This window comes from Chaetodon trifascialis, chromosome 8, assembly GCF_039877785.1.
Source record: "Chaetodon trifascialis isolate fChaTrf1 chromosome 8, fChaTrf1.hap1, whole genome shotgun sequence".
NCBI lineage: Eukaryota > Metazoa > Chordata > Actinopteri > Chaetodontiformes > Chaetodontidae > Chaetodon > Chaetodon trifascialis.
Genome location: NC_092063.1, coordinates 26,968,398 through 26,992,912, shown reverse-complemented (window position 1 = coordinate 26,992,912; position 24,515 = coordinate 26,968,398). Strand labels below are relative to the sequence as shown.

General features: G+C 41.0%; 1 protein-coding gene across 3 annotated transcripts; it reads right to left on the bottom strand.

The window, feature by feature from the left end:
• Positions 1–24,515, bottom strand: LOC139335747 (DENN domain-containing protein 2D-like). 3 transcript variants are annotated; one of them, XM_070969516.1, is made up of 17 exons: positions 24,287–24,515; positions 20,331–20,397; positions 20,126–20,212; positions 19,902–19,967; positions 15,001–15,048; positions 14,490–14,582; positions 11,675–11,844; positions 10,657–10,769; positions 10,473–10,542; positions 10,296–10,373; positions 7,137–7,277; positions 5,414–5,562; positions 3,903–4,074; positions 3,768–3,818; positions 3,562–3,643; positions 3,221–3,466; positions 906–1,244 (listed from the first exon to the last, which is right to left on the bottom strand). In XM_070969516.1, the coding sequence occupies exons 1-17, from the start codon at positions 24,314–24,316 to the stop codon at positions 1,177–1,179; spliced, it is 1,731 nt and encodes a 576-aa protein (XP_070825617.1). In that variant the 5' UTR covers positions 24,317–24,515; the 3' UTR covers positions 906–1,176. The 3 variants fall into 3 exon arrangements, with proteins under 3 accessions (XP_070825620.1, XP_070825617.1, XP_070825619.1); XM_070969518.1 differs by having other exon boundaries at positions 15,001–15,051; positions 19,908–19,967; positions 24,287–24,444; XM_070969519.1 differs by lacking the exons at positions 19,902–19,967; positions 20,126–20,212; positions 20,331–20,397; positions 24,287–24,515 and adding an exon at positions 18,010–18,260 and having other exon boundaries at positions 1–1,244.

Sequence of the window (24,515 nt, the reverse complement as noted above, 5' to 3'; positions counted from 1 at the left end):
CATGTGCTCACAGCTTTTCATTCTCTTAATTTAGTTTTTCAAAAACACTTGTGTTGAAAGTATTTGCTCAGAGGAATAGGTTGGCTCTAAATTTCTATCTGGGTGGTATGTGACACCAAATGTCACCATGCATGACTGTTCCAAGGAACATTACAGTTTCCATGTCTTGTGTTTGGTCAGAGCATTCTCCCAATGTTAACATATAACGTTGCTTAAATGTTCTCCAAGGATCATTACACAGGCACTGACTTAAGACGCGACTCACAATATTACAGTCAGAATGTTCTTCCTGTTAGCGTGAAGCATGGAGGCATGTCCCTCACAGAACGTTATGTACACAGTCCATATACTTATGGTCCCTACAGCTGTAGTTTCATTACACAGCAGGCCCTGATCGAAAAAATGAATGTTCTAATAGCCACGCAGGTGGAGGCTATACCACAGCTGGGCACAACACTTTATGATGCACTCCCATATCTCTTGCTATTGGATCCCCTGTGCTCTCCTTCTCCCAGCATGTTTGCACACCCTTATTGGTTGCATGACTGTCTCCATACCCCCTAAAATCCATCCAATGGCTGACTAGCATTTCTCCCGCCTCAACCTGAAGTTCACATAACATAAATTTCAGGCCAAACCTGAAAGGGTCAGCTCAGCTAAACACACACACACACACACACACACACACACACACACACACACACACAGAGAGAGAGAGAGAGAGAGAGAGAGAGAGAGAGAGAGAGAGAGAGAGAGAGAGAGAGAGAGAGAGAGAGAGAGAGAGAGAGAGAGAGAGAGACTTTAGTTATTCATCAAGCCAGCAATAAGAAGACATATAGCAAGACAACTAAGCAACCAACACAAAAGGCTTGAAGCCACTGGGCCTAAAAATCACTGCAGGTATGTGGAGTTAAAAAAGTCGTCTTTATTTGAAATGATTTTCCTGCTCACCAGCGACAGACCGTGGCCACAGGCTGAGAACCAACATGTGGAACTGTAGTCTCTCATCCTGCCAGTGTTTCACAGAGTAGCAGCAAAATACAGCCATACAGTAATTTACACATCAGTTCATAATTATCTAAAACCAAACAGACACAGGAAATAAAACACACAGTGCAACAGTCACATCTTTTCCTATGTACTCATGTATATGCACCCAGGGTCCCGCGCTCAGAGCTAGTGTTTCTTTGTCTTGTCCTTTTTCTTCTTCTCTTGATATTCAAGGATCTTTTTGTGAAATATTCCTGCAGGACAAAGGACAGGACAAAGGACAGGATACAGAATCAGCGGACATGAGCTCAAGCTGTAAGACTCAGTAACGAACGACAATAAAATATGAAATGCCTCTGAATCTGAAAACTAAACAAGCTAAACTGACCAGACTTGGATGGATGACTTGATGTAGTTCAATTGATGATGAGTGTTGTTAGGTACACATTGTAAAAGTCAGTTTTGAAAGTACCGTTCCCATGGGCCTGAGCCATATGCGTGCTAACAAAACCTCCTTCCAGCTGTAACTGTTGAATTCTAACAAAGAGTAGTAACCTTTAATAGCTTCAATGTGTTTAGTCTCACAAGTCCAGTGATGTTTGCCTACTGATGCAAATTGCATTCCTCTGTTTTGGTGTTGTGTGTAACAAAGAGAGCAGTTCAAAAGACAGATACTATCTGTCCATCTGTGCGCACACATTTCCTCCAGCCTGAGGTAACTAATGATGTGCTGAGAGGGGTATGATTGGCTGCGCTGATACATCAGACAATACTAGCTTATTGCAGATATATAGCTGTTAGCGTATTCGCCTGACAAGTAACAAGACAGCACAGTCAAAGATACTGTAAGTGTGAGATCTTTTAGAACAATTTTACCATTGCACAGTTGGTCCAGCAGAGAGCACCTACACACTGATTTTTCACCCTGACAAATGTCCTGCTCACTACATATCTTGGACACAATTCCTTAAATCACCATGTTTAAGGAGTCCTGTTTATCTATGTGATGCATTTATGAAATAAAATAAAATATATATCTTCTTACCAGGCAGATTTTAAGTTTAAAAATTTCACTCGTTTCAAGCTTTTTGTCCTTTATTATCTTAATAAGGCATTATAACTTGTTGCTGAGAGTTCATTACTGTTTCTGAGTAATTTCATGTTTGAAACTAGACTTTCCAGAAGTCGAAAGCTGTTTGATCGACACTGAAAAAAAACAAAGCTGTTTTGTCAAAGTCAGAATTTCTTTGTATCCAGACAAATGTACATATTTTTAGTCAAGCCGCACTACTTTTAAGGTGAGGTGAGTTTTTGCAGCGTAATTTTTTTTATGGCGACATTAACGCTCCTTCTGACCTAGTGAACTTGTAGTTTTTTTATAAGCTGTGGCCACTGCTAGTAACGTTAGAAAAACTACAGGATCCGATTATAAACCAGAAACAAAACAATAGGCACGCCCCACGTACGTGTTTGGTCTTGCCTGCTCGCTAGCTGTGAAAGAGTAGGTTACCAGTTTGTGTGGATGTCAAGCGTGAAACGGCGAAATGGATGCAAACAAGATTCTGAATGGAAAGTTTAGTTTCAAAAAGTTGCCAGATGGGTCGACTGACAAGACCAAAGTTATCTGTGTGTATTGTTGGTGTGAACTGAATTATCACTGTAGCACATCCAGTCTGAAATACCACTTGATGGCCAAACACACAGCGAATGCGAATTCTCCGCTGCCTCCTTGTCAAAACCAGGCGACAATGGATGGCTTTCGACAGAGGCATATGGATGCTATTATATTCAAAGGAAACTTAAGAAAAGAAAGTTTAAGCCATGGTAAATTCAGGGGACATTTAGAATCGATAAAAATGTGTGATTAATTTGAGATTAATTGTGAGTTAATTATGACATTCATGAGATTAATTGCGATTTCCTTTCCTAAATTTCCATGTGTTGCACTGTGGAACAATAGTGTCCATCAACAGGTTGTGTCTGTGTTGTCTGGTCAGTCAAGTTTTACTCTTTATTCATGAGGTTTTGGATAAGTGCTGAGTCATGCAATCTAGATTTGATGATTAGTCTGGTACACAGTTATTGCATTGATTCTTGGGTTGATAGCAGTTACATTTCAGTTTACTGAAGTCACATCCCTCACAGTCACAGATATCTGACAGTCCTTTTAATATCTTTGAGTTGAATTTATTTGTGTGTCTCTGTGTGTATGTGTGAGATGTGTCGTTACCTTGCTGCGGTCCAGGCTGCTGCTGCTCCACCTCCTGGATAAACAGGTCAAACATCTGCGTCTGAATGAACTTCTTGACAAAGTGTCTAGTGGTCTTGGATTCAATGGCCTTGTAGAAACTTCTCTTTTCAAACACCCCCTGTTCTCCAGCACGACTGTATCTCACATAGGAGGCATAATGGCCGACTGTTTTCACAAAGAAATGCAGGAAGGCTTCTGATACCACCCGGTTCAGCTCCTCCACCGCTGAAAGAAAGGACAGAGAACATTTGTCATGACAGAATTATATTTCTGTTCTGGACCGACACACCTGTATTGAATTCTGGTTGCAGCTTACTCACATGGTGCTTTCTGTCTGTTGCTCAGTGCCTCGAGTATTTCAGTTTGAAGCTTTGGGGGCAGAATCGAGCTTTCATCACCAAGCTGGAAGAGGAAGGAACACAAATGTTTTGTGTTATGTAACATGGTTACCTCATGTGAATTTCAAGACTATAACTGAAAACAAAAAGATTATTTCCTCAAACATTTTCATTGCTACAACACTTACTGAAACAATGAAGGTCTCCTCTCTGTCCTCAGACAAGTCGACCACCAGCAGCTGTGTCACAGAGGGGGGGAAATGGCAGAGGTCACTCTAACATGCTTTTAAAGAGGTTTTGTTGTGTTCTCCATGATAACTCACATCACTCTGGTCGGTGACCAGGTCCAGCAGGCGTTTCTGGACCCCCAGCAGGTAGGGGGTGGGTGCCATCACTACATCGATCAGGATCTCTGGAACAATGGAGATGAAGGTGTGCTGCCAGGTGAAGGGGTAGAGGAGGGCTGCTACAGCATGAATGACTTGGGATAATGTGCTGTAGAGAGATAAGAGAAGAGACATCAGAACTGATTCTAAACAGATTCTTCAGTTTTAGTTAAATTACCGTCACTGAAACTGAACACTTCCTGGAGAGTTTTCACATTAAAAGCTACCAGGAGGGGGAGGAATTATAAGCTTTTATTTGCTAGTGGGCTTTTGATGTGGACTGTGTGCATGAATTTCAGACATGAAAATGCAAGTGCGCATTAAACAGAAAACAGGGAAAATGGAAAATAAAGGACTGTCTTTAATGTAAGCCCTTTAAAAACTAGATGTAGAAGAACCTTGTGGTTTTGTGCCTCCACCAACCAGTTAAGTTTCAGTTTACATCCATGTCTGTCCAGATTCATATATCTAATGATGACTTTGAAGGAACTGAATAAAAGGTGTAAAAAATGTATTTTTTAGTGAAATAGAAGTTCTCACTTTATTGACATGTTTTATTCCAGTGAATAATTTCCAGAGTGAAACATGCTGTCGTCACTTTGAGACTACTTTTCCAGAGGAGTACAGAGGACTGATAGCTTCATGACATGGTGCAACAACAATCACCTGAACCTCAGTATCAGCAGAACCAGTGAGGTTGTGGTCGACTGCAATGATTTAAATATGGATGTTGCTGCAGTATGGGTATGGCGTTAGTGAAAGTGGAGCACCCGAACGAGTTAGAATTGTAAACTTAGTTACATTACTCAACTTCTGTTTATTCCTAATCAAGCTGTGTGATAATTCAATGCTATCATTTACCGACTTTCAGGAACATCATGTGAGCATAAAATCTTACCATGATATTGATTTACAAATGTCCTGTTGTAAAGAGTCATATGCTAAAGCAGCTCTGTCTGGCTGGTGGAAACAATTTGCTTCTGGACATGTGAGTGGAGCTCTCATGACTAAAATTCAAAAGCCAATGTATACAGTATCTTTATATTCATAACCAAATTACATGAAAAGAATGTCTTGTGATGCTTTATATTCTCTGACTTTGTCTTTTCAGACATAAAGCAAAACTAGTTTTTCTTGTTTCTATCTCTCCAACATCTGTGAAGCAGGAGAAGGAATTCTGTTTTCAATCAGCTAATATTTACTATTGTGGAAATACAGGTACAAAACAAGGATGATATGGTATGCAGCATACAGTAATTAACACAGGCACACCCTCAAAGTATGTCTTACCACATCAATCATACCTGAGCCGCAAACATGTCTTTAATCTGCTGACACTGTCACTGTCGTCACAATGATGTTAGTGATGTTCACCTGTGTACGTTTTTATTCACTGCTGTAAGTTTTTTGTTTGCGTAAATGATAGCGTACAGGTGAGTGTGTAATACCCTAGTTCATCAGCAATGAAGACGATCCGTCTCTCCAGGACAGCGGCAGCAAACACCAGTAAGACCTCCTTGTCTGTCAGGCACCCGAAGAGTGTGGCAAAGTTTACGTGTTCCAGCCAGGAATCCAGCGGCCGGGTCAGACTGATGATCTGGTGGAGAGTCACAAATTTGTCAACAGTGGTACCAGCAAGTCATCACTCGACTGTCACTGACTTTCACCTCTTACCACTGTCTGGTTTGAAAGCCATTATTTAGCTGTATTACCAAGGGCTGACACGCAGGTTAGTTTGAATAATTTTCACGATTTCTTTCCTCCACTTTACATTATTGTACACTTTAAGAACAGCACCTTCCCTGCCATCATGAGCAAGTCTAGCCAGAGAAGCCTTCACCCTGAAGGCTGGTCACAGTAGCTGTAGCACAAACAATGGCCAGCATCAGTGAATACCTGAGAGGACTGTGAGCTGTTGAAACATGGTAAGCGTGATGGGAGAAGTATGGTGAAGGTTGCATAATGTAGGACACGTTCAGACACAACACACAAACACACCCACCTGCAGAGATCTCATAAAAATCACTGGGTTACACTGTACTCATGCTGTGCGTGTCAGTGTGTGGGAGAATGTTTACTACGTTCTCCATCCATCCATCCATTTTCAATGCCGCTTATCCCTTTCGGGGTCGCGGGGGGGGGCGGAGCCTATCTCGGCACCCTGGACCGGTCGCCAGCCGATCGCAGGGCACAAGCACACAACCATTCACACTCACACCTAGGGGCAATTTAGATCTTCACAGTCCTTTGGAATATAGTCACATTTCCTCGATGCATCATGCTGAAGTCACAGCTGACTGGCAGATGTTGGGAAATTCTCTAGATTTCTGTGGAGGGAGATTCCATACAATAGCAGCATACAATCGACTTTGCTGAAAACAAGTTCAACGGGGCAAGAAACACGAGCAGTCAGGCTGACGACGATTCAGCCAGATTATCGAAACCATTTTATTTGGAGGTGGAACTGAAAGTGCTCAAGACAGGTGAACCAAGAAGTTGGTCTATAAACTCTGATGGATTTTTACAACACACAGTTTGGGTGATAGTTTTACTGTTCACCTCCTTTTTCTCTTCCAAACAAGTCTGTCTAACTTGAAAGTTTGTTTCCAACCTCTCTGATCATCCAACCGCTCGTGTTTCTTTGGACATCAGACTTATCTTTAATGATGTCACCAGATTCTGAGTTATAATAGAACCAATATTCAGAACTGCGAAAATAAAACCCTTCTAAAACATAACTTTCCTTTGAGTGAACAGATCTCTTCATCTGATGGCTTTGATAACAAACAAAAATGAAGTATGAAATATTACTGCACTACTAATGTACATGTCTTGAGTGAAGCAGATTGGAGGTATGACATTGTGCATTTTGCTCTCTCTGTGTACAAGACAAGGAAGCACAGTTTACCTATTGAAACCAGAAACTGTTTTAAACTTTAGTCAACCTGTACTATTCAGACTCTTGAAGTTCAACACTTTTCTCTATAACACAAGAATATAAAGTACTCTGTGGGTCTGCATAATGTTTGTTCATATAATGCTGAAAAAAAGCACACAGACTTTCAATATCATATTTAATATATGAATATAATACAACAGATATTTAACTATTTAATATAATAACAAATTTTAAGTGGACTCTTATAGCAGAAAGTGTGCTCTTGGTCTGACCTCAGTGCCCGACTCAGGAATGAAGCTCTTAATCTCCACTGTGTTTCCCGGAGCTGGGAATGGAGCCTCCCTCAGCTTCTGCATGAATGGGTAGATCATGGCCATGGAGATCTGCCGCCGCTTCTCCACCTCGTCAAATATCTGCACATACACACAACACACAGTCATGATAGAGCACCAAGAAATACTAATATAACCAAACTCCTTTTGAATTGTCAAGCTTTACAAATTTAACAGCAATTTCTTTTTAAATGAAATGTCAAAGATACAGGTAGTCTTTCAAGCAGTGGTTGAACCTTCTTTAATTTTACCAAAAGTTCTTTCAATTTTATTTATTCAAATAAGGTTGTGAAATAAAAACATTACTGGGATTACCAGCAATACAAAAATCTGTTTCCACAGTCATGTCAGACTAACCAGTCTGCTCCTAATCAGCACTACCAGGAATCAAACTCTGGTAGGGTAATACTTGATCATTTATTTATGTCATTTTATATCATGTTTATTGGTCTCTAAGCAATCTAATTTAATTATATTGCTTCTAAAAATATTAGAATCAGCCTATAAAATATAATTCACTATAGTTTATTTTTTAATTGTAGAATGTAAACTTTTAATAAAAACCCCAAAAGTCCCAGAAAACTCCAGGGCACACAACCTCAGTGTCCTTCGGTTGCTACTGTACAGACCTAACTCAGAGAATCATCAGAGTAAGAATCAGCGTCATGTTTGCTCCTAGGGCTGCGTGATAAAATGATAGCGGTATGTCTCGCGATAGACACGTCATCAATATCAATAAAAAATGCGTTCGATAAAACATTCGATAATTTTTTTTTTCTTCGTCGGAAGAAACCTGCAGTTGCAAAGCAAGCTGGTTACATGAACAAAGGCACTCGCTCTCAGGTAACTGAGCAACGTAGGGAGTAATCGCTAATCAGTGAGAGTGACACGCTAACACACCAATCATGTAACATTATCAAGTTCGGTTGCGCCATGTCGTTATCTCCTGTTTGATGCTCCACGAGGAGTGAGATGAGAAATAGAAAGTGAGTCCTGCAGCGAGCGAAAAAATCGTCGATAGAACAGGGAAAGTCAGCTCGCCACTATGGAGTTTTTTGGATTTTATAAGTCGGACCGTAGTCAGACCAACGTGGTCTGTAACTTATGCAAGACTTTCGTCCCCACCAAGACTGGTAATACCACAAACTTATTTAACCACCTTAGCCGCGCTCACTCTTTGGAGCGCAGCCGTATTCGCCAACGTCCGCCAACCACAGCACCACCGCACAAGCAGCTGACCACCATGCAGAGGTATCTGCTTCAGTGCCTGATGACAAATCATCTAAAAGGCACGAAGACGTAACGGAGGCAGCAGCATATCATATAGCTAAAGACACGCTTCACTGAGCACTGAGGAGAAGCCAGGTTATAAACATCCCTTACACATGCTTTTTTTTTTTCTTAAACACACTCGCAATAAAAATATCACTGAATAGTTTGTGTATGTTTAGAGTAAGAAGAGTGACTAAAGTTGTTCATATGTCTAGGCTGGTTTTATAGTTCAGTCAGTGTTACTGTGCTGTCTATCATGTTTGTTTGTTTGTTTGTTTGTGTGTTACAGATGTCAAGTCTACCTCAGTTTCTGCTATGTTTCCAAAACACTGCACGTATTTGAAAACATTTTATTCAGCAGAAGGTGAATCAGCTTGTGAACTTCCTGCACTAAACCTGCAGAAAAAAAGTTCTCAGGTTTCTCTCTGTTTACATTTTTACACTTTTTTTTACATTTATTATTTGAATGTTTTCCATGGTTGTGTTGACATTTCCTTTCTTTTCTGCCTTGATAGCTGAGGGGATTATAATCAGAGGAAGGTTCAATTTAAAATAAAAATGTTTAAATTGAATGTATTTTTCTCCTGGTCCTTATTTTAAATAGGTCATAAAAAATATCAATAATTATCGATATCGACCAATATAAAACACTTATATCGCAATAGAGTTTTCAGCCATATCGCCCAGCCCTATTTGCTCCCATTGCTCTGCATTTAGAGCAAGTGACACGTCTCACTAAACAAACAGAAACAACCTAACGTGGGTGTGTCTCCTCGTTAATAATGAACAGGTTAGCAGTGTTAGGTCACCACAGATCTGGTGACCTAAGAGAGGCACTTTGCATTTCTCATCTGAGATAGCAAACACAATACGTGCCTTTCAGTAAATGCTTACAGTTGGGTTGTCAGAATCAGATACCTGGTTGAAAGTGAAATGCTGTGAACGTCCCTGCATAATATAAATGAAAGCATAAAAGGCATATAAATTCAGGACTTAATTTAAATCTGTATTACTTGAGGGATATGTGCACATTACTGACACATGATTCAGTTGTGATCTTCAGAGGCTACTGGCAAGAGATACAATTGTAGGAGAAGGTGATTATGAAAATGAATGGAGAGAGTGTGGAAAAACTGTCACTGGTGGAGCACGTTTCTTGGGCGCTGTCAGAGAGTCTCATGTTTTCTGCTTCCATTGTTACAATTATTGTCCCCTTTACAATTTCTTACAATTACACTAGTTGTAGTGTACTAGAGAAAACGAGGCACATTCTATATCTTTGATTTAGGAGTTTTCCAGAGTAAAGTTAATACATGAACTTGACAGTAACAACACACAACGCTCTCCAGCAACAATCAGGGGACAGGATTGCCATGGACGACCTCCAGCTGCACTGTATATTTAATGTAACAAAATCGTTATTGATGAAGAGTACATTTATTTCAAAATTGAAAACTTCATACTCAACAAGAAAATGCTCTCAAACCTCCACCAAGGAGGCAGTCAGTGCTCAATACAAACTGCTATCAACCACAAAGGCAAGAGTTCCAGGAAGCATGGGAGCCAATCGTCAATCCCTTATTTCACTAACAAAACAGCAAGTCGTGGCACAGCTCAACACAATACTGTACTACAAAGCACTACAGTGTACATACATATACTCCTGTTTGTCTCCACAAACACAATACACCTATTTGGTTACAAATTCACAATTGTAACAGTTTGAAATTTTGGAAATCATTTTGCTTGTAGACACAGCTAAGTGCAGCCACACTGAAAAATAAGCTGAAAGACCCACAAAAGTGTCAAATGTCCAGCTGAACTCACCTTGGAGAAGAGGCCGAAGCAAGCCAGCGTGCTGATGATACAGTAAGCCTCGGGAGGTCGAGCACCTTTCCCTCCAGGCTGCAGATAGGAGGGTGAAAGGAGAGGATATTTACTGAACATTAGAAAATGAATTCTAAATGGTGGCACAGCGATGACACCTTCAGCCTACACACTGACCAGTAACCTCCTACAGTATCCATTTCTTCTGCTGCCATCAATCTCAGTCAGAACAAAGGAGAAGGTCTCACTGGAAAACAGACAATGAAAACTCAGAACAAGCGATGTACACTGATGACCTGAACCAAAAATGCGGGAATAAAGGTTATCAGTGACAAAACAGCTGATAGAGGAGCAGCTGTACCTGTGGTATTCAGTCAAAGGAGCCCAGTTGATGCCCTCTGGGAAACAAAAGAGAGTGATTGCCTTTAGCGTCTTCTCTTCCTCTTCCTTCTGAAATCTCGCCATCCCATCTCTCTGAAAGTAAACAAACACATGCAAATTATTTAGAGTGATGAGCTGATTATTTATTTCTTTTTGGACACAAGCAAGAGCAGATAATGTAGGTACTTTTTCAATTCTGTGTCAGCTTGCAATCTTCTCTTTCACTTGTTGCATTGCTACATTTTGTGCATACAGACAGCATGACATGCAGTTAAAGTGCCACACGATGTGATTATAGCAATAGCTTTAGAATAGTACAGCAACAGACTCCCTTAAATAGTTCACTCCTTTCAGGCCAACTTGCTGTTGGCTTAAAAGAAGTTTAAAATTTGGAGCTTCCTCCTTTAGTCAGCTTAAATTATGTTACATGAACACATGAATCCAAGCTGACAACTTTTGTGTCTGACTACTCATGAACCACAGAGTCAGAATGACAACATTTTGAATCAGTAGAAACACTTTTAGGTACTGTGGACCGAATGCACACTATCAGGTTCATTCCTGCTACTGTGTCAAAATGGAGATGTGAAATCCATTAGTTTCATTTTTAATTCTGAGAAACAACAAGCTTTCAATTTTTATTTTTGTTTGTTGCAGTTAAGACCACACAATTACTCAATTGTGGCAATATATTGGACAGAGCACACAAAGATTGTAAGCTTTTTCAAAGTGGACAGTGTGTAACTGTAATCCAGGGGTGGGCAAACTGTTCCACAAAGGGCCGCTGTGGCTGCAGGTCTTCTTTCCAACCAAGCAGCAGCACACCAGACTTGACTCATTCAATCAACTGATCTCACTCTTCAGACAGCTGATTGGTCAAACTGTGAGCTCTTGACTGGTTGGAAAGAAAACCTGCAGCCACAGCGGCCCTTTGTGGAACAGTTTGCCCACCCCTGCTGTAATCTGTCCCACTCAACAAACACTACCATCAGACTGACCTTTGGAAACTGGTAGGTGATCTGAGGTTCGTAGTTGCTGCTGCCCTTAGCCTTCTTGAGACTGACCACCACCAGATACTCAAAGAAGTACTGACCACTGACGTAGCGGCGCTGCCTGGATGTGTTGTCATCCGCCACTGGGCCCAGCGGCTCTGTAGGCTCAGGGACTCCTACACACAAATGCAGAAATAAATTGTGATCCAGATGGAGAAGCTGACAGGCCTCATCAGATCAGCACTTGGTCCCTGCACTGCGATGGCTCATATAACACACCTTACAACAGACCTGTGATTTTACGCTTCCTGCTACGGAGACCGGAAATGTTACTGAATCTGGTCTGAGAGCCACTTAGTCTCACCTGGATGAAAGGAAAACTAACTTGCTAACTTTGGATGGGATGGTGGACAGAGACATGGCCAAGAAGACACAGACACGTGAAATTCAGATGATCTGGGGCTTAATCGCTGTGAAGAATACCTTCACCTTCACCTGTTTTTATGTCTGCCAGTGGGGCTCATGCTTTTGGTTGTGTGCCTGTCCATGTGTTTCTGTCCTCGGCTAATATCATATACTACTGGACCCATCAGCCTAATATTTTTTGCACACATTTATGACTGTATGCTAAAGGACTTGTCATGGTTACAGTGTTTCATCCACTGCACTGCCTTACATTTACTGCTGCTGTATACTGCTGACTCCTCATTCCTCTTACCCGACCAGAAGGTGCTCCTGTTTCCACGATGGACACTTATTACCTTTAAGGGAACTGACAGAATTATGCCAGGATTACCAAGTACCTATTCATGTTAGATCAATCTTTGCCAAATGTCCACAGCTTGAGAGCAGGCAGTGCTGTGAATTCAAATATATATTTATAAGATTCCTCATGAGGCTATTGTAAAGCTCATTTCACCATTTTACAATATGGGTTCTGACATAGCAAAAGGCACTTCCATTAATCAGCTCGGCTAAAAACAAGGCTTTCCTTCTTTGCTGCATGTCATGTTTAGCCTTTGTCATGGCTTAAAAACTGACATCCATAAAACAGTAAAAGATCAGCAGATTAATTCCATACCCAACATGTCACGACCCACTAATGTTAGGCATGATACAAAATGAATAACGGTTAGCCTTGCTCAGCATAAGCTAAGCATTTTCCCAAATGTTCCTATTCTGTTATATCATTTCTCTTTCACGTGTTGTCGACAGTCCCAACTCAAGATATAAAAATCAAACACATTTAAAATGATCTAAACAGGAATGAGGGGCAGTGACCTGAGCAGAAAGCAAACAATTAGAGTCAATAAAGACCACATGTTGCATGATTTTACCTCCTGACTGACTGACCGAGACTGGGATTGCTGTTGTCAACACAGTGCAGCACAGTTTGTAGGTTTGATATGGTGTGGTTGGTAAAATGAAGTACGAATGTTGCAATGAAGTTAATATTTTAAGTAATATTTAGTAATATTTTTCCGTATTCCAACTGATGTTGATGCTGTTTCTAATGTTGAAACGTGCTGTGAGGCTTCAGCTGACTGCTGAACATAGTTATATTTATCCTCTCTTTGGATGGAATGTTATTCCACTGATAGAATTATTTATTTACAGTATCTGCAGTAAGTGTTAGCCCACAGATGTTGGCCCTGACGCCTCTACATACCCATCTCTCCTGTTGACTGTAGTGCTCTGTTCAGTGTCCATTATTCACCCCCCATACAAGCAGCCTGCCTTCGTTCTGTCTCCGTCACAGGCTGCCAGCCTGCTCATGTGTTCTCTGCAGCATTCCTCCCCTTTTGTCTAAAATAAAAGCAACCCAGCAAGGAGTTCTCAGAGCTCAGGCTAGCAGCCTTCTGCATCTGTGTGCTTAAAGCACTGGTGCAAATCCTAGCACACTAACATGTATAAATATTCAAAGATGGCTGATGGGAAGTTTGATGGTCATGAGGCTTGATTTGCCTTCCAAAGAGTTTACAGAGATTCAGTACGTTCCACCTGAAAAACATGTTCCTTTGAAGTATTCAAATTAATTAGTGAAGTTGGCAGCTAATACTCAGCTGAGTACAGTTTTACCAAAAACAAAGTAATCTCTCATGTGTTGAGATTGTTGCCACATTGACAGAGCTGTTTGTGTACTCTGGTGAAACAACACATGTTACTGGTCTTTTTGTATTCTAGAATCCACTGCACAATGTATGTAAGTCCAATAAAATAGCACTGTAAGAAACACTTTTGTCACACTATCTTGATTCACGATTCATCATTCTATGCAATTAGCCATCACGGCCGTTTCAAGCATCAACTCTGTGTTTATTGTGTGTCAGACTCTGAGACAAGTGTTTAAAATGACTCATATACAATTGAAACCACAATATCTACAGCAGAGGTGGCGAGTGCAAAGATAGAGCCATAATAGCCACATTGGTGGGCATGTCACCAGCTTGAAATAAACCAGAATTTTCCTTTCAATCCTTCAACCAGGGGTTTTGAAAGTGTGACACTGTGAGCGTCCCATCAGACAAGAACTTAATATTAATGGATTTTTTTTCACTCTTGTCATTTTCTGTCCCCTAGACATAACAAAAATAGATTTAAACAGCACTTCGCAAACTGGAAAGGATGTAGTTAATGTATGCAGTAGTACTCTGATCAACACAGTAAGGTCTGTTCAGTATGCATACACAACTGCAACTCCATACCCCCTTCATATCAGAAGCCACTCTGGCCTGACTGCGCAGAAGTAACAGTGAATAAGAAAGAGGAAATATTGGCAAGATGATTTTTCTTTGCTGCGGAAATTTAATGTGATACTCACTATCTCTTTTGCCTCTGCGGAAGGAGGACCACATGGCACTAAACCGCTTGAGGGCCCCTTGTCGCCCCCCTTCATCTTGACTTGATGGGATGGCTGATGGAGAAACAAGCCCAGCACCTGCTCAGTACTCAAACCTTCACACAACAACATTAGCGTCTCTTGCTAGCTTAAAGGCCCTGCACATCTACTGTTAGTGTAGTATTCTGGCTAACTAGATACATGTCAGTATATATCCATCCATACTGTGTCTACGAATGTTTGATATGCTATGTTTTGATACAAGAGAGCCATAAACTTTAGAGCCACCTTTCAAGTCTACAGGTGGAGGGTGTTATTCCTCAAAGTAGTAGTTCACTGAAACGTTTGTCTTCTAAGACTTGCTGGATGTAAAATGACAAATTCCAATTCTGAAACCTTTATCTGACTATCAAAGATAAGATGGCTAAAGAAAATCTTGTCTTTACAGCCAAAAGAAGAGTGTGTAGTGGAGAAAATATCCCTTGTTACTTACCGTGTTTCCCAGTGACATCAGAGATGAGGTTACCTTTTGGCTGCTCGCCTGGACAACACAGAGAAACATAGACATAAACAGTTCTGAGGCAGCCTCTTTTCAATAGAAACCACATTTGCTAAATACTGTTATCTACATCAATTATAAAATCCTCATGTCATGTTATCTTCACATCCAGTTGTAATTTCAACCAAAGCTGAAACTGTGGTTGGCTCTGAAAGCAGGGTGGATTTTGAAAAGCCAGGCTTCAAATAAGCCTAACAAAGTGAACCAGGACTAATCTCTCTGGTAAAGAATTCACAACTGAGGACATCAGGCACTGACGAAGGACTGAATTTTGAATTTTTAGTTAGTTCTAAGTGAAGCCCATGTCCTAACATTAAGAGTGTTAAATGTCACATGTGCTTTGAGGGACTGTGTGGCAGGAACTGTAGTACGGAGCACTATGTTTCAGTGTGGCAGATTGACTGCAACGCTGGTTAAGTCTGAGAGGAAGCTAAGCCTGACAGTGACCATGACCACTTCCAGGCTTCTCTAGAAGCCCACATTTCCATGACAGCTTTTTTCAGACTCATTTCAACCTGCTTTATGAAACAGAATTTCCTGCATTCGGGCTTGATTCGCTTCAGTAATCGTTCTTTCTGAAACACTCCTCAGAAACACCTAATAGTGACCTGCTTCAACCAAACAACCAAGACCATTTGACCACTGACACATAAGCAGAAACAGATGCATGCTGCGTTTGAACACTGATAGGCAACATCTCTGCGGACAAAGAAGCATCAAATGTGTACTCTGCTGATATCACACACACTTTATTTATACTTAACTGCAGAATAAAGAAGCTAAGAAGAAGAAGGATTTCTTCATTAATAAATTGATCTTTACACTCTGACAAGTACTTTTATCACACACAGGTACAAAGAGAAACCCGTACCACTGATGAGTCACAGCAGCACAGCACCCAGAGCAGTTAGGTACCTGGCTCAAAGGCAGTGCCCTGGAGGTGAACTAGCACCTCTCCAGTTACAAGAATCAACTAGTCCATGGTCCTTCTGGACTGAGCCACTGCCACCTAAACATTATTTATCTGCATGGCTGGCTGTGGCAGAGCATATCATCGTTATTATAGCAGATTCAACCACCCACAGCTGTCCACTGTAAATAAGAAGTGCGGTTGTATTTGTTTGGATTGGCTAATTACAATGTACTGGCCCAACCATCATCAACATCTCCCTGTTGCCTCACAACAACGGTTTTGCTACACAGGTGGTCTTTCCTATTAATCCTCTGTGTATACTGCAGCACTAACAGTGTGCTGAATCATATGTTTACTTCAGACTCTGAGGAAATCATTTTCCTTCTTGTGCTGCATTCACTCCAAGTGGGAAAACCAGCTCTCTACAAGAAAACATGGACATCCAAAGTCAATCATTTTAAGATAAAACTTGAAACATGTGACTACAAAATACATTCATGTTGGTCTGTAGTTGTCGCTGCAATATTTGGCTTACTGCCAAACATGATCTGACATTTATCATGCACTTAGTAGTATGTATTGAAAAGCTAAGTGAGTGCATACAGTACATGAAGACAGAGATCAACTGAATTTGTCCAACTGGAGCATAACACTGGACATTGTCCAGGTTTCACTCTGGCTCACTTCCCAGGTTCCCGATAACAACCTTTACAAAAGTCTCAAGTCTGCTGGACACAACATCTGTTAATAGGACAAGGTGTGTGTCCTGTGTGAACAGCTATGCCGTGTTGGCCCACCCAACGCCCAGGGGCAACTCATTCAATTAGCCACAGAGAAACTCTGGGATGAGAACATACACATCAAAAATGATCTTTGGCTGTAGTGTTATTTATTTACTCTCAACAAAGACAACTACATCAGTAAAGTTGTTCTTAAGCCTACACTCTTTGCCAGTTGTGCTACTGCTGTTCAGCTGTGATGTGGGTGTAAATAACAGTCCTGTTCAGCAGCCTCATGCCCTGAGGCTGCTGAACATGTTACAACATCATGCTGTCAATTCTATAAGGGAAGGAATGGCGCAGTCACGAAGACCCAGCTAAAACTGCCTGAATCCTGTTCCATGTTCTTTTTTACTCAGAAAACTTGAAACCTACAGATTTCAAATCAAATATGTCCACTTTATGGATCTATCTTAATGTCCCGTTATACTCAAAATAGAGCATATGAGTTTAGCTCCTAACTTTCATCAGTCATCCTTTTCAGTACCACATTCTTGGCTTAATGTGCAGCCAGCCATGAAGCAGCCATTATTAATCCATTATAGCAAAGAGTTGGACTAAAATCTAAGTTTACAGCTGCTAACGTAGACAACAGGCTGAAGTGGGCCTATCGTGAGTGCACTTGTCACAGCCAAAAGTCTCATATTTGGATTGACACGGTGAGCCGCGTTGTTAGACATTGTATTGTCTAACAACATCATTTTAAATTTCAATGTCCGCCTGCCGCGAAACACCAATAACGAAACTAAACTTGGTAACACGTGAATTCTTGTTGCAGTCCTATTCGTCTGAGGTAAACATTTCACAGCCCTACAAAACAATTCACTAGAGTCCATTATTCAATTCGGCATATTTATATTTCACCGTGCTGGACATTATTTCAGTTTATTTCTCCGCACGATTCAACTATAAAAACACAACTCATCGGAGGGTCGTACGTTAACTGGCAACACACACTGCGGTAGAAGTCTGCCTTTTTATTGACATGAGGTGGTTCACTACCTGATACCCGGATATAAGCAGGCACAACCTGCTCGAGACTAGGTCAACATGCACGTTCCAACAGGTAAAACAAAACACCGTTCAACGGTAACGGAAGATTTTACATCCATATGTAAGGATTACTTGTCTTTCACTGGCTTCGGAACTGAATAGCACGTAGATACGTGGCCAGTTGGTCCATATCCACGGAGACTCAGTCAAATAAATTATAGTAAACAGCGTCGGCTGTGTCAGCTGTTCAGTACTCACTCCATCTGCTCTTTAAGTTCGTCAACCTGGGCCCTTTTCTTCTCCTCGTTACTGTTTCACTCATTGCTGTTTAACTCCACGACCTGTATCACTCTCAGCTGTTTTTGTCAGCAAACTCAGCAACACGACAATGGCACTTTATCGTCTCCATTCCCGCACACGCATAGCATCCAGGCTCGCGCTCACCACTGGCTCCGCGTGCTTCACAGACTGAAAAAGCTCTGCCGGGAGCGTGCCGAAGCGGTCCTCTCCTGTGCTGCGTTCAAGGCATGTGCGAAAAAAAAAAAAAAAAGCGCTATGCTGAATTTCCTGCTGCCACCAAACTAACGTAAGTCAGTCATGCATCGAGTTCAAATCAGTTTGACATACAAAACCAACATAAACACCCCAAGAAGGAAAATGTGTTGGATTAGGTCAGCGACACCACCGCCACAACACACTCAGCATGCCCTGCACTCCCGTCCTAACGGTTAACTTAGGTTCGACCAAAAGATGTCATAGAAGCTCATCAGGCCAACTACAACAAACGCCTTGAGTAAGTGCAGGCCTGATAGCTTTTACCTTCGTTGGAACCTGTTAAATGGCAGACTGCTAAATCAGACTTACTTTCACTTTGACAAGACTGTATACAGGTCGAAGTTTCTGGAAAATGGTGTTTACTAGTAGGTACTTTCAGCTTGTAAATATGCTGTTCACCTACCAGAGCCTTGAGGAGGATAATTACCTCACAACCATTAAATAAAACTCACATCTGTCAAGCAGCCTTTGAAACCATGATCTCAGTAGTTTTTAGAGGAATAATAGCTAGCATATTTCCCCACTACCTTCCCTAGTAGGAAGGAATATGGTCTGCACTTATAGAGATACTGCACTGCCATTTAGTAATGCACACACAGAAATTGGGGCACTCGTGATACACTTTAAAAAGAAAGCAGCAAAGGCCACGAAGCCTGACTTTAATTCCCTCGTGTTGGTCAAGCTGCAGAAAAGACCATTTCTTCCCATAATGCAATAAATGTGTACCATATACCATAACAGTTCCCCAGAGCCACATAAGACATTGTACAACTGGTTTCACAAGCCCAGTAGTACTTCTAATGACGAGTAAATAGACCTTGATGTGAAATTGGTAGCGTGCCCTTTTAATAATCAATTAAGGGGTTGATCAGAGTGCCAAAAATCTTATGAATTTCTATTATGTTACGTATGTAATATCACTTTTCAGAATGAGCTAAAGGGCATTATGTCACCGTTTGTGAAACTGCATGGTAAGTACGGTGCAAAATTAGTGCCATGTGAAAACCTTTATTTAATCTCAGAGATCTGTACAAATCTGACTTAAAGGTCAGGGGAGTGGATTTAGTGGCATCTAGTGTTGAGGTTGCAGATTGCAACCAAGTGAATCCCCCTCCCCTCACCCCTCAAAGCGTCACTGATGCCTCTAAGGACAGTGTTGTGATGGAGGGACCTGCAGCAGCAAAAGATGTTGGAATGAGTGTATCAGCTGAGTAAAGGTGTTTTTACGACTTGATGCTTTTTAACACAAAATTGCTAGAACACCAAACATGAAATTTAATCAAATGACAATTCCACATCATGTCTTTCCTTTGACTTTGTATGCAGTCATGAGGTGTCATCCCTTTGCATTCTGTTTGAACACACCTCAACAGTGAGAAGGGTTATAAAAAGCCACACTCTACACCTGTATGAATATGACTGGACGATGGTAGCCAAGCAGCTGATGAATGAGCCAGTGACTGTGAAGCATGAATGAATGAGTTGATGCTGATCAGCCAATGCAAGCATGGCTTCAGTGCTCTGCCTTAAAGAAAGCTATGCCCCATGTAGTATTGAGTCATGCTTTGCCATGTGTACTTTCAGACATACAGTACCTGTCTTCTTCACCTGGTCCTGAGATCTGTGTAGCTGTGAGGCACCATCTTCATCTGGGACTGACTCTAGGATTAAAAATAAAAATGCATTTAAGGTTTGCTTTAAAAGCTGTGATTGGTTGGTGCTCTTCATGAGGGAACAAACTGATTTGTCATGTTAATGTATGAGAATTATATGATTACTGTTATCACCTTAAGATAGTAAGAGAAGCAGACTTTTGTACCTTTTCTCGATGCCCCTCTTACTGATGAAAAAGACAGCAACCCTCTACGCTGTGTAAATCCACCCCCATCATAACTATTGTGCCTTTCTGCAGAAAATAATGAAAGAGTTATCAATGAGTAAAAGATAATTGAGATACAGGCATTGTCTTATGTTAAATTACTTTATATCACTGTGAATATGTACTGTATGGTCTGTTGTCTTACTTTTAATACGAAGAGATGAGAAGCTGAAACTCCTCCTTGAACGTGGAGACAGCTGCTGCGCTGAACTCTGAGAGAAAAGCCAGTAAATATACATTTAAATTAGATTTAAAAAATTGGCAAATGATACAAATAAGTCATTTCTTTCAGTGGTGTTGCTAGGGTCTCTTGGGGCTCCAAGCAAGAAATCCCTGGGGTGCCCACCATGCACGCTGCAAAAATTAGGTTTTTGCACACATAAATGCATAATTTCTGGGACATTTGAAATGAATACTGAAAAAATAGATTAGTGGTTCTCAAAGTGAGGTCCAGGGACCAACAGAGGTCCCAGAAAGCCCAGGTCTATCAATAATCATTGTAAACAAGTGGCCGGCGGCTCCAAACAATTGCCTGGCATGCCTGTCCACAAGCCCCGCCCCTGAATCTATTGGCTGTAAGGGTTGATGCGTATTCAGAGGGTGATCCCGGATAATTGTGACCCTTTTTCGTCTAGTGTTACTGTCAGGTCAAAGTTGTCAGTTTGGGTAAAATGCGTCTTAACTAATGGTTAAGAAATTATCTATAAATGTACTTGATCACCAGAGGATGAACTCTTTTCATTTTATCTGCTTCAGTTTCATACACAAGATTTTTAAGAACTGGATTGTTATGAAATTTACTGTGGGTGTTGATGGTGGACAGAGGATGAATCATTGTGTTTTTCATAATTCTTTGGTCCTGCAGGCCAAAATTTTCAAGTGTTTATTAAGATTAAGATTAAGACTTCCTTTATTAATCACCCAACACAACATGACACCGTGCCACCGAAACAAAATTTGTAAATGGCCTTAAGAAATGCACAGTTCCTTCTGATCTGACACCACCCCTGTCAGCAGGACAACATTGTTTGTCTGAGGTCTATGGTTTAGTTAGGTTTAGGCACTAAAACAGCTTGGTTAGAGAAAGACGATGATGGCTTGGGTGAAAATGAGCACTTAGTTAAGGTTAGGGACCTTCACCACCGTGTTTACAGCAATAAACAGTTAAGGTTTGGAATTGATCGTGGTCATGGTTAAATGAAACCAACACTGACTGGTGGTAGGAAAGGGAAAACAAAGAGTGGTCTTCCTCTGTGGACTTTGCCATTCTATAACAACAACCACTGATTCCTCCATTGCTCCCATCACACCTGAATGTACACAGATATTGTTTTGGTGGTCATTGGTAGTCTCATATATGATCTATCCCATTACATTGAAGCTGAAAATAGCTTACTATTGAAATATATGTAGCTTCCATCGTGCCTGTACAGAGACCAAAACCGTACCCTGAACTGAGCCTGAACATGGATATACTGTTGCTTGTTTCTACTGTTCACTGCCTGCTTTGGGTACGAGTTCCTGAAACCTGATCTGAGCGCTGCTAAGGATTGATAGAGCCCTCTTTACATTCCAACACATCTTAAATGACTGAAACAGGTAGATAGCCAATGACAATAATTTCTCTAATGTGTACAATCTTAATACTAACTGGATTGATAAGTGAAATTTCAGCCATTTGGGTTCCTCAGTATCCATATATGATGAGCAGTAATTGTGGTGCTACGTTGTACTGCACTCCTCCATGTTTGCTGCTGGTTTGACAATCAGCCCCAGTCACTGTCCTGTGGCATCTGCTATATTTTCTGTCATCTCTTTCTGGTAAAGAGATTTGATTTTGTGTAGGTGGTTTTTCCTTCACTGCTCATGCTCACAGCCCAGTTGTTCTTTCATTTCTTCAAAACAAACAAGAAATATAAAACTCATCACTTCCTGTGCTAGAAGATTTTTCCCATGAAAGATCAATTAGTGGTACCAAAACAATCAACCAAATCAAACTACTTTAACAATATTACAAATATTTCAGTAATGCTCCACTAACCCTATTTTGATGCATTCCACTCGTACACTGGTAGTTTATATTGCTGGGGAGTTTTCCCAAAGGGCATCGTTATGTCCTGTCATTTTAGTGTGCTATAAATAGTGGTCATGCCTTCCCATGCAGAACCAGCAATTCTCATATGCACTACATGCAGTATGAGCTTCCAGTTGAGTATTCAAATAAAGTTCAGTAGCCCAACAAACTCTAAAAGCTGCAGCAACAAACCAAAGCAACAACAGTGGCTTAGTGGTAGTAACAGAACGGTATCTGCAGACTGATATTAGCCAGTGTAGATGCTGACCTGAGTGTCTGAGGTCACAGCGGGGCAAGCAAACTATTAGAGCTAAGTAAACACTAGGCAACCTGAGGGACAAAATATTTTGGCACAACAGAATTATCATAATATATATTGGTTTGAGCTCTGAGGACCATGATTTTCCTCAACAAACCTGTGGCACTCTGGCCTCTAGATATCTACTATACAAAGTTGATCATTTGGCCTGAGCAAGCTGAAAAAATCATATAATGATCAAAATCAACCAAACTACTGAGTGGAGCAAAAACTGTGCAATGGGCATTCTCCACCCATCCATCCACCCATCTATTTTGTAAAATCTGTCTGGGTCTTTGTTGCCATGGCAGCAGGCTATGCAAGGTAACCCACCCTCCTGTCAGATGTCTACACTTATGATGATTTGACTTCCGGAAGCTTTGCATAATTAGTGTGACGAGCTGTTGTCTGCAAGAAAATGTTTCAGCAAGTAGCTCCCTCTAAAGCCATGAAAGTTTTTACATTGTATATGTAATGATTGAACAAACATGATACAACTGCAGGGAGACTGAACTTTGGACAGGGCCAGGTTTGGTGTTTCCCTCTGCCTCCAGTCTTTATACTAGGCCAAACAAGTCCTGATGCCACGTCTGTACTTAACACACACACGTGAGACATGTATGTTAATATTAATCTTTCTCGTACTCTGAAAGCAAATAAGCATATTCCCTAAAATGTTGAACTATTCCATTAAAGCCAGAGAGTTGCGTGCAGAACACAAGACACCATAGTCACATAGAAACTCCACACATAGAGGCTTTAATTGAAATCAGATCCTGCCGTTGCCTCTAAAAAGCTTGCTGTAGCCCTGAATAGGCACACCAGGAAAATGCAAAATGCTAATGTTATTTTAGGCCTCTGGCTAATGGCTGTTGGACTGCTTTTATACCTGTGCATACTTGTCTTCCCCCTGGCTTACTGTTCACTTCAAAGAACAGATGGCCTCAGGCAGCTATAGTGACCACGCCTATATGTACACAATACACGATGTGATTTGCACAGTGACTCAATCACAAACACATACATTTATGACAAAATTGCACTGAGTTTCTTTGGCTTATCTGTTCATCTTCAATAAAGTAGGTTAATGTATGTAAGTAAAGCACACATATCTCAAAAATGTACTTTGTTACATTCACATTATCCTGAGTTAATTTATACAAACCTGAGGCCCTGAGTTACAATGGAGTTTGCTTAATGAAGTTATCAATAAGTAATCACTAGCTAAAAAATAAATGCCCCCCCCGACACACACCCACCCACACACACACACACACACACACACACACACACACACACACACACACACACACACACACACACACACACACACACACACACGCCCCGCCCCCACCCTCCCTTTTACAATCAGCATCAAAATGGTGTGTATAATGTAATTCTTCCACAGGAAGTAAAAGTGAAGTTGTTGAGATCAAAGTTCTCTATTCCTGCTGTCATGTGATTTCACAGGAAATGCCAGGCAGTGTCTCAAATGTTTACCGTCTTCAAATCTTAGCGGGCAATTTTCTGTTCTAATTTCCAAATTGCTAATGATTGCACAGATTATTGCACCTTCATTTGTGATATACTTCAGATACTGATAGCAGTGAATGATTTGTACAGTGAGCATGAAAATGGCAGGTTAATCACTGCTCAGTGTATTTAAGCAAGTGGTGCAGCCTTGAACTCAAAACACAAAGAGCATGGTTTATGGAAGGAACACACTCACCACCTGTGCTTGCTGTGGTTCCTGGTCCATCTCGATTGAACAGGAGAAATGTATTTATCCACTGGATCTAGTGCAAATACTATGACTTTTCTTTCAGCATCAGTAAATAATGGTTTGAAATGTCCTCCTCCACAGTTTAAGCAGGCACTGTGACTGTTGACAGTAACAGTGAAGCAGCAAGTGCAGATACATGAGGAAGTGCACCGTTGTAATGCATGGCTGACGGACT

Coding starts and splice junctions, on each gene's coding strand:
- LOC139335747 (XM_070969516.1), bottom strand. CDS start 24,316: ATGGACCAGGAACCACAGCAAGCACAGGTG. Junction 5,563..7,136: donor TTCCTGAGTCGGGCACTGAG/GTCAGACCAAGA, acceptor ACTCTCCACCAG/ATCATCAGTCTGACCCGGCC. Junction 4,075..5,413: donor TTCATTGCTGATGAACTAGG/GTATTACACACT, acceptor ATCTCTCTACAG/CACATTATCCCAAGTCATTC.